This window comes from Astatotilapia calliptera, chromosome 17, assembly GCF_964374335.1.
Source record: "Astatotilapia calliptera chromosome 17, fAstCal68.1, whole genome shotgun sequence".
In the NCBI taxonomy this organism is placed as follows: domain Eukaryota; kingdom Metazoa; phylum Chordata; class Actinopteri; order Cichliformes; family Cichlidae; genus Astatotilapia; species Astatotilapia calliptera.
In genome coordinates this window covers 2,158,732-2,168,792 of record NC_137438.1, presented here as the reverse complement: position 1 = coordinate 2,168,792, position 10,061 = coordinate 2,158,732, and the positions used below count along the sequence as shown (strand labels likewise).

General features: G+C 40.4%; 2 protein-coding genes across 2 annotated transcripts; one reads left to right on the top strand and one right to left on the bottom strand.

The window, feature by feature from the left end:
* The first annotated feature begins 212 nt into the window (after nucleotides 1-212).
* LOC145421435 (uncharacterized) lies at nucleotides 213-4,483 on the top strand. The gene is made up of 5 exons (XM_080291769.1): nucleotides 213-732; nucleotides 978-1,144; nucleotides 1,267-1,465; nucleotides 1,565-1,655; nucleotides 4,090-4,483. The coding sequence occupies exons 1-5, from the start codon at nucleotides 601-603 to the stop codon at nucleotides 4,281-4,283; spliced, it is 783 nt and encodes a 260-aa protein (XP_080147895.1). The 5' UTR covers nucleotides 213-600; the 3' UTR covers nucleotides 4,284-4,483.
* On the bottom strand, nucleotides 3,219-8,831 carry LOC145421436 (serine/threonine-protein kinase pim-1-like). The gene is made up of 9 exons (XM_080291770.1): nucleotides 7,911-8,831; nucleotides 7,281-7,517; nucleotides 7,030-7,155; nucleotides 6,812-6,906; nucleotides 6,626-6,673; nucleotides 6,323-6,541; nucleotides 6,053-6,233; nucleotides 5,796-5,966; nucleotides 3,219-5,706 (listed from the first exon to the last, which is right to left on the bottom strand). Exons 1-9 carry the CDS (start codon nucleotides 7,969-7,971, stop codon nucleotides 5,615-5,617), a joined length of 1,230 nt encoding a protein of 409 aa, XP_080147896.1. The 5' UTR covers nucleotides 7,972-8,831; the 3' UTR covers nucleotides 3,219-5,614.
* Nucleotides 8,832-10,061: the final 1,230 nt, after the last annotated feature.

The window sequence follows — 10,061 nt, the reverse complement described above, 5'->3', positions numbered from 1 at the left end:
AGCCACCACCAAACAACTGAGTTATTTTTACACATCTTATAACTCATAACTCTTATGTTAAGTGGGGGAACTTGCACAATCAGTGGCTAACTAAATACTTTTTTGCCCCACTGTACACTCACTGGCCAAATTTTTGTTAGATACACCTGTTGAGCTGCTCATTAGGTCAAATACCTAATCAGCCTATCACATAGCAGCAGCTCAGTGCATTTAGGCATGTATACATTAATAAGATGACCTGCTGAAGGTCAAAGGGGATTTAAATGACTTTGAACATGCATTGTTGTTTGTGTCGGACAGGCTTGTCTGAGTATTTCAGAAACTGTACAACCATCTAACCGGTTTATAGAAAATGGTCTGAAATGGAGGAAATCTCCTGTGAGCAGCACTTCTCTGGGAAAAAATCACTTGTTGGTGCCAAAGATCAAAAGCGGAATGAGCAGATTACTTACAGCTGTAAGGAAAGCAACATGAACTCAAATACCCACTTACTTCAACCAAGTTATCAAGAAGAGCACCGCTGAAAGCACAATACGTTGAACCTCGAAGCTGATGGCCTAGTGTCACCTGCTGGATAGAGGTGAAAACACAAAGCAAACAATGTCTCTTTCATCTGTTTCACAGCATGCACGGGAACTGGAAACTCGCCGAAGGGAGGCAGAGGAGAGAGAGCGGAGGAAGCAGAGGGAGGTGCAGCTGGAACTGGAAAGACAGCTGAAAGAGGCTGTGATGGTAAAAAAAAAAGTTTTCCACTTGACACCAATTATGTACAGAGTCTTTTCTCCTTGACTTTGATCTTTGAGAACTCCAGCAAAATGTTGACTGTCATTATAAAATTCACACCTAGTCTTTAATGATTTGGAAAAATGGTTATGACAGTCCAGGAAAAGGTAATTCAGGAATAGGTCAGTTTATACCGCTCTGTTGGTGCATCTGTTTATGTAGCTGTGTGTGTGTGTGTGTGTGTGTGTGCATAGATAAAAGACAGCATGCAGGCTGAGATGCAGGTGAAGGAAAAGGAGGCTGAACAACAGAAGAAGAGGATCAGGGAGCTGGAGCTGACACAGCAGCAGCTGGAAGTTGCCCTTAATATGGAGATCCAGGCTCGGCTGGAGGAGGAGAGGGCCAGACTGGAGCTTGAGCGGTAACAATGGATTTCTAACTCTTATTATGGCCCTTTATTATTTTATTTGTGATGGAGATCTGAGATATCCATGAGAAGTATTAACATTTTCAGTTGCTTCTTCCCTTTTTCCCCTCCTTCAGGTTGCTGCAGGCTGAAGATGAAAAGAGGAAACATTTCCAGCTCCTCCAGGAGCAGCAACGTACAATGCAAAACCTCAGCCCCATACAGGAGCTGTCAGATGGCAGTCCCGATGAGGACACCCCCTCAGCCCTCAACTCTGCCTCTCAGGAGCTCCAGGATCTGCAGGCATCTCGCCAAAGAAGTCACCAGCGTCTGGAGGTGAACAAGTTTGTTTTGACTGGCTTTGTGAGCAGCATCTTATTTAGTGCTCTTCTAAAACAACACTGATGAAGATGCCTGCATGATTTTTGTTTCCAGGAGGTTCAGGAGAGGCTGAGGAATGCCAGTCAACAGGTACGGCACTGGAACATCCAGCTGAACCGACTGATGACCCCCATTACTCCTGCAGGTGCGGTATTCACTTTGCCTCTTTGCAGCACAGACTTCTGGAACAGAGTGTTAGTATAGTTAATAACAGTGTAGACCAGGGTGTCAAACTCAAATACACAGTGGGCCAAAATTCAAAACTGGATCAAAGTCGCAGGCTAACGTTAATATTTATTGAAATATATTTATTCCTCCAGATATAAGAATGAATCTTTTCTTATGGACTCAAACACATTTTGCTGAAAAACTGAATATGGAACAAGCAAAGCTTAATACTAAACAATATATATATTAGCTGTATAATACCAGTAGGCCAGCTCTAATAGTAATTTGGTATGGCTTCGCGGGCCAAATGTAATTAGGCCAGAGTTTGACACCTATGGTGTAGACCATATAATCTGTCAGATAATTGCATTAAAATGCTACAAAAGGCACCTACCCCCAAACATGTCAAGAGATTCATTCAGTGACTTGAATGAAAGAATCTGACTCACCTCAAGTTAATTAAAATTAAAAATAAATCTTATTATGATTTAAACACGGAAATCTTAAAACGAAAAATAAGCGCATGCACAGTTGTTACAGGCTGCAAACATGTTTTATACTGCTTTGAAGTCTGGGACAGCATCATAAGAGGCATAACTGATCTCACCATAGTCCCATGAAGACTCAAGATGAGTGTTTTCACGACTGCCATCTTGGTGTTTTGAAATCAGGCATGATGAATGAAGGGAAGAACTGTCTGTTAAGGTTCTCAGTCGTTCAGGTCATCGTAGTCTAAGGAGCTTGGAAAGAAAAGCATCTGGACTTCTTTAAGTTTCTTGAAGAGCATTTCACCTCTCATTCAAGAAGCTTCTTCAGTTCTCTGAAGAAATTCTGAACTGAAGAAGCTTCTCAGATGAGAAGTGAAACATCTTCAAGAAACTTAAAGAAGTCCAGATGCTTTTCTTTCCAAGCTCCTTAGACTGTAGTTAAACTTCACACACTGGACTTGTCAGTCACACATCCTTCGCCAGTAGGCATTCCCAGAATGATCTTTCCCCTTCTGACGCTTAGAATGACCAAATATGTGCAAAATGGACAATTCCACATGCCACCATGTCAGTCTTTTATTAAATATGACATGAAACAAATGACTGAGCCATTAAATTTGTCACAAAGGTGTTCACCTAATTCCAGGCAAATGGAATAGACTTCTATGGGACCATAAGTCTTTTTGCACTTTGACATTTGTTTTACTTTTCAGATCTGTAACCTATAACTTTTATACTGTATGTGTTTTGATCATAGGAGTCTACTTACTTACTTTTAGCACGTTTAGCAGATGATGTTGGCTTCTTTTTTCAGTACTGGAGCTTCCTGCTCATTGAAGACTTTTCTAAAAGGAAATGCTTAATCCAAAATGGCGTTTTAAGGGCTTGGATTAATGTCAATTTCAGCAAATATTCTTTCTTATGTTAAAAGAACATGGATCTCTGTCAGTGATAACTTCTGACTTTATAACTCAAATTTTAAGAGAGAGCTTCACTGCTAAGCTCTCATCTGTGTGGGTGTCACGGTTCGCTTGAGGACTCACACGCAGGACTCAGAGGCACAGTCAGTATTTATTACAGTTCCACCAGGTGTATATACAAACAGTGCAGGGGATAGTGCTATATACAAAGCGGTGACAGGGAAAAGGCTCTGGGGAAATCCAGGTAGGGAAAAGACACTTGCTCCTCTTCTGACTCTCTCTCCAAACACCGCTCGGGGGATGCAGAGTCGGGTCCAGGGGATCTATGTACAGAAGGAAACACACGTTAGAGGTTTTGCACAGGGAAGCAAAAGAGAACTTGCTCAGAGCCGGGCTGCACTGACGCCAGTCACACACAACGATCCAGTGATGAGTAGAAGCCACTCCCTGGCTTAAATGCTGGCTGCACTGATGAGGCCCAGGTGTTTCCTCCTCAGAGGGGCGTGGGCCGAGGGCGTGAACCCACCATGAGTTCCGCCCTGGCGAGAGAGAGAGAGAGAACACTACTAGTCAGCGGCCTGCTGATCCCCTGGCCGTGACAGTGGGGTTCAAATCCCTTATTCAGATTAAGATTTTATGTGACATTACATTGGCAAAAATTACATTTACTTGAATAATGTGAGTATTGGAGTAAGTACTTGAGTAGTTTTTGAATAACTTTAATTTTGTAATGTGCATATTTTATGAATAATGATGTTTCAATACTTTAATCTACTGAATAAGTAAGAATTAGACTTAATAATCTTTTTACTTTAAAAAGGGAAATTGTGTACAATCTTTTATTCTCCAAAATGCACATAATAAAAATGTTTTGGGGAATGTATGTGCTTTTTAAAAACCAATTGCTTCTTACTTGATGCATGCTATAACTTTCAGCAAAACTGAACTAAAATGTGTTAACAAGCTTACCAAATAAGAAATGTTTTGTGAATTTTCTTTGCAGAGCGACTGGAAAGCCGGCTGTTATCAAAGCCCACATGCCCTAAAAAGGAGGCCAGTAATGAGTTCATCACTAAGTTTAAGATAAGAGTTGATCAGAATAGAGGCGATGATGAAAGTCTGGAGCATCAGTTGGAGGCTGCCAACCTGTCTGATGAATCGTTCGAGGCCCAGACAGAAGTCAACGGACAAATATGATCACAGACATTTTAAAAACGCCAGTTGAGAGTTAAGGGGGAAAAATATTGTAATAAGTATATATTTGAATTGCACACTAAGATATAAAGTGATGGCAGCGAGCACAGTGTTGCAGGATTTAATTAAAAACACATCTGACTAAGACCAACTGAAATTTAGAGTTGTGTATAATAAAGTTTATTCATGATTAATAAAACAAATCTGTAATAATTTTCTTTCTCTTTTGTCCAGCTGAATCTCGCTACAGCTTAAATAAAAGAAAAGAATGTGTTTTGAATATATTAAACTATTCTCTCTGTATCTATATAGATATATATGTGTATTCGTACCCTTTTTTCATCATCTAGTTTCCTGTGCCAGATCTTCTACTGATCCACTGAGGCAGACATGTAAAAAACATGAACTAAAGCATATTTCTGTATATAAACAGGACTTTAAATCTTTATCAACAGCTACTTTAGAGGAAATTCTTCAATAAACTGCAACCAAAGGCTCAACTCAGAGGACAAAACCCAACCTGTTATAAATAGTGTGACACCAAACTTTCTCTTGTGTAAAGTTACAAATAGGAGTAATTATCCACAGAAGCTTTTATACATAATGAAGTTATAATTCGTCCTGTAGAAATTGTACATTTAAGCTATATAGTTCCCTCTGTGATAACTCTGCTATGAATGCCTCTTATTAACTTTTATGCTTTTACAACCCACTATGAGCAAACACTCAGCAACAGTGGGAAGGAAAAACTCCCTTCTTGAAGGAAAAAACCTCTGGTAGAACCTGGAAATCTGTCTAAACTAGTTGGGGGTTAGAGCAACAGATGCAAGTCTTCAGATCATTTGCAGTGTGACTGTCTTTGTGCACACTTTAACCTCATTCAGTTTTCTTATTTGTCAAAATGCACCATGGGTAAAAAAAAACAAAACAAAACAAAATAGTAATGAAGGAGAATCCTCAGCAAAGATGAATTAAACAAGTTTTATTTTGATCCAATTTTACTTTAAGTAAAACACATCTTTATTTGATGACTTTAATGTCATCAAATAAAGACAGTTTTGATGGAGCTCCTGACCCGGCCCAAGCTCTCTATGAAGACGAGGAAAAACTCCCCAGGGGGCCAGATCGATGGGAAGAAACCTCGGGAAAGCCCATTCAAAGAGAGATCCCCTTTCCTGGGATGGCTGGGGGGGTTACAGGAAGTCCGAAAAAGCTAATTTTTTATTTATTTATTTTTTAAGATTGACCCATTCCTGTCCAACAGAAAAAAGAAAGGAGGTTACCACAATGTATCACACTTATATGATAAGGTGTGAATTGTGTGTTTGTGTGTGTTATCTTAGCCAGGGGTGAAGCTGGAGCTCCTCCAGTGTTGGGCGCTTCTCCGGGGCTATAGTTAAACATGCCTCCAAGAAATTCTGGCATTCTTGAAAGAAAGAAAAGATCAAAAAGATGAAGATGATAGTTCTAGTGATCCAAGGCATCAGTGAATCTGGAAGTGTGAAGTTTTCTTACCTGTGGACAGACGCTTTTTGATGCTCAGTTTCTTTGCGAGGAACCTCTCGGTACTAAAGTGCCGTGCATGAAGCGCTTCATACAACACCACTCCCATTTGCCACACCGTGGTGGGTCCACACCTGTAGCAGCTCCTCCTGTACCACTCGGGAGGGGTGTGAAGAGGAGTGCCTAACAAACAGACACAATTACAATTTCTTCTAAAACAAAAGACACAAATTGTTACATCTGTGAAAAGCAGGAGCAGAATATGTTACCATAGAAGACGCGATACAGAGATCGCTGTTTAACAAAGCAGCTCAGTCCAAAGTCAATGATGCGAACTCGAGGCACATCGGAGCCGGTCTCAATCAGAATGTTTTCTCCCTTGATGTCCCGATGAAAGATGTGTTTATCCTCAAGTTCCTTTACAGCATCAACGAGTTGCTTCAGAATGACCTGGAAAAGATGAAAAACACAATAATGAGTTAATGCTTTTCTGCCTTGATTGAATGCTGTACAGTCTAAGGCTCTCCCAGTCAACCTACCTTGGCCTTGTCCTCTGGTAAGGTTCTTCCATATTCTGCTTTGTATTTTTGCAGGTCCACAGCGGGGACAGGTCTCTCCAGCACCAGGATCAGCTCTTTGCCGAGGTCGAACCACTCCAGCAAGGACACAGGTGCTGATATTCCCACTGACCCTTCTGCTTCACCTGCAAGTTTAACCATAATGGCCACTTCCACCGAGAGCATCTTCCCGCTTTCATCCTGAAATATTACAACAAAGTGGATGATGAGGAACGCCGCATTCAATCCAGTAATGTAAAACTAATTCAAGTGTTGGACGCTTACCGCCACTTTGCAGTAGACTTTATTTTTGGGAATGTGTTTGATGGCAACCTAGAAGACACAGAGCATTGGTGAGCATTTCCTCAGTATGACATAATGAAAGGTGGAAACACAGCAGACGTCTCAGTTTACGATATTATCCATTATCTGCGTCACTGCCTGTGTTACTACCATCATCTGAACACTTACTGGAAAACGATCTTCTATCCGGTAGCCAGAAAACACTGCTCCGCAGCCTCCTTCTCCGAGCTGGTGCTCCTCCACATATCTGGCTTGGAATTCACCTGAACAGACAAAACAGCAAATCTTGTTTTATTACAGCTGTGACACAAATTACTCTCCTCTGTAGCCTAAATGTTCCTTTTGCCCTTCCCCTGAATATAAAACCCAAGCTGCTTGCTACTTACGTTTTTGGTCTGCCACTGATTTTTTGTCCTGGTCCACATTCCTTTTTTTTTTCTTGGGTGGCTCTCTATCGTCTCCCGTGGCCTTTCTTTTGCCATGTTTTACGCACACCTGTTTGTTGTTCAAGTCTGGAGATGTGGAAAACACCAAAAGCACATCAGCTCACTGGATGATAGACACAAACACTAAACACCAATATCTTAAACCTAGCAACCACACTTAATCTACCCCCTTATTCAACTAATTAGCCTACCTTTACCAGAGTCCAACGAGGAGGATGCTTGCTCCTTGTCACCGCTCATATGGTCAAGAAGTTTAGCCCTCTTTGCTTTCTTTGTTGTGTCCTCTTCATCTTGCACAACCTTGCGCTTCACTCCTTTGACCACATCTGAGCTGGTGGAAGGACCAGCCTGCTCAGCGACCCTCCTCCTTTTCATTGGGGTCTTCTTTTCAGGACTGGCCTTTCTTTTAGCAGTCCTGCTCTTACGATCTATAAACGACAACAACACAGTGGTGAAAAAGAGTCCCCGACATCAAGACTGGAAGCAGTTTGATGGCAAAGAATTTGAAATTGCTTTTGCTTAAATGATCACAAGTTTAATCTTGGGATGAAAAAAAAAAACTGATCAGTGCGAGTTGATACTAGGTTTACTAAGTCTTAGATCTTGATGACACTTGTTGGTCTGTTTTTACTGTTGAGTCCAAGAATAAACTTATTACATTATTTTACCAAAAGACCGGTAACCTTTCTTTGATTAGACATCTTGTATTAAAGCTATTTTCAATTAAACATATGATTCAATTGCTCCAAAAATGATTCACACAGTGTCAACATTTCTAGGATTTGGATTTTACCAGGATTTGATTTTATTATTTTACTTACCTTGATCTCCCGAATCTTTCTTATCGGCTGGAGTGGCAATTTTTCTTGTTTCCTTTTTCATTGTAATTTCGGAGACCCTTTAAAATCGAAAATGTAAACCGTAATGAGCTAAGATTGAGTTAATACTCCTTCAAATGTGCACCCTTCAAATGCTTGACTTTTCTAACTGAATTCTGTAAGCTTTATAAGTAAACTCTGGAAACTACGGCAACACAACATAGAATCTTGCCTTTCAGTGACTTCACTGACTGCCAGTAGTTCAAAGTAGTTTACAGAAAAACACTGGCAGACAAAGCCATAATATTTCATATAATTCAATCATTTCATATCAATTAAACAGTTTCTTTCATTATCTTTCATCATTTGTATAAAGACCTCATGTATGGATGACAGTATGAAGATTTGTGGTTGACCACACACATTATAATAAACACAGTGTCAGCTACATTGTCATCTGATTTAAAGTATTTATTATGTACATTTAACTGTCATGGTAGTGAGTCTGTGACCCAGTGTTTTGTGTTTGTTCATTTATATTCATTGATTATTCTTATGTATGTTTTTGGTTCTCTTTATTGTTTTCTTCTTGTGTTATATTCTTAGGCTTTAGGTTTCTGTTACTTTGCCTTGCCCCTGTGTCCCACGTGTCATGTCTAGTCACTCTTGTTTCCATGTTCCCCAATTTCTCCCCAGTCAGTCATGTCTCTGTGTCAACTCTGTCTTTGTAAAAGTCTCTTGTTTGCTGTTTTACTTTGATAGTCATGTGTGCTGTGTTAGTGTTTTCATGTCTGTGAAGGTTCTCAGTCATCTAGGTCATCGTAGTCTAAGGAGTTTGGAAAGAAAGCGTCTGGACTTGAAGTTGCTTGAAGATGTTTCACCTTCTCGGATGAAAAGAACTTAAACTTTGCTTGAACGTCTTCAAGCAACTTAAAGAAGTGCAGACGTTTTCTTTCTAAGCTCCTTAGACTATGTTAGTGTTTTCAGTTTTCCTTCCCCATGGTCTTGTTGTTTGTGATTTCTCGCAGCTGTGCTCTCATCCTGTGTCTTATTCCCTCATTTATCCCTCTGTGTATTTAAGCCCATTGTTTTCCTCTGTTTGCTGTTGGGTTATCTGTGTGACAATTAAATGAAATAGCAAATGCAACTACAATTTCAATGAGATTCATTCCTGGCATTCTACTGCGGTGGCTGAAAGTAGACACCAAGCATTATCACTGTAACTGATGTAAATATTGGACTTGGAGGGGATTCGTCTGATAGACTGATGCAAACATTACTGTGAGGAAATTTTTGAATCTCCCAATTTTCTTTTTTTCAGAAAGAAAGAAAGTTGGTTACTGTATCACATTTGTATGGCAAGATGTGAATTCAGTATGCGTGTGTGTTTGTGTCAGAGAGGAGTTTATCTGAGCCAGGGGTAAAGCAGGAGGTCCTCCAGCATTGGGCACTTCTCCAGGACTTTGTTAAAACTTGTTTTCAAGACGTCTGAAATGAAAGAAGGACAAGAGATATCGAGATGATAATTCCAGTGATCCAAGCGATCACATTGATTTTCTGCAAAATTTTCTTTTTGAGAGTCATTCGGCTGGGCAGGGGGTATAACACATCTGCAATGCAGCAACATCTGCTCTCTGGGCCTGTGTGAGAGTGTTATCTCAATGGCGGGAATGAGGATGTTGGAATTTGGCATCTCAGGCACCAACTCATCTCTTTCCTTAACCGGGCTCACCAGAGATTGGTTTCAGCCTCTCTCCATGCTTTAAGGAGGTTGAGTTGATAAATCTGACTGGCCCCTCCCCTGTCTGACCCTATCTCTTCATAGTCAACACCAATGTTCTCACCGTGTGACCATGAACGGTCCTTACCACTTGGCAAGTAATTTCGAGCTAGAAGAAGGGAGTAAGACAAGCACTTTATGTCCCTGTTAAAATACAACTACATTTTATCAAATATCACTAAGCAGTCCTTACCTTTAAATACAGCCTGGTTTCTTTCTCTTTCTTTCTATATCTCTGAGTGAAGTTAGCTCTCATTCTTTCTCTTCCTGTGAAATACAGCAAGTAGAGCTTTAGATAGCAACACACTGTGACACAGTTAGTGTTTGTTGAGGTGATAGAAATGCTGCATTTGAAATTACCTGACACAACATTT

Bases quoted from the DNA above. Each gene is read 5' to 3' on its own strand.
- LOC145421435 (XM_080291769.1), top strand. From the start codon at position 601: ATGTCTCTTTCATCTGTTTCACAGCATGCACGGGAACTGGAAACTCGC. The intron at 733-977 runs GTAAAAAAAAAA...GTGTGTGCATAG, and splicing joins AGCTGAAAGAGGCTGTGATG to ATAAAAGACAGCATGCAGGC. The intron at 1,656-4,089 runs GTGCGGTATTCA...TTTTCTTTGCAG, and splicing joins GACCCCCATTACTCCTGCAG to AGCGACTGGAAAGCCGGCTG.
- LOC145421436 (XM_080291770.1), bottom strand. From the start codon at position 7,971: ATGAAAAAGGAAACAAGAAAAATTGCCACTCCAGCCGATAAGAAAGAT. The intron at 6,542-6,625 runs GTAAGCGTCCAA...GTAATATTTCAG, and splicing joins AAGTCTACTGCAAAGTGGCG to GATGAAAGCGGGAAGATGCT. The intron at 6,234-6,322 runs GTAGGTTGACTG...CATCTTTTCCAG, and splicing joins TACCAGAGGACAAGGCCAAG to GTCATTCTGAAGCAACTCGT.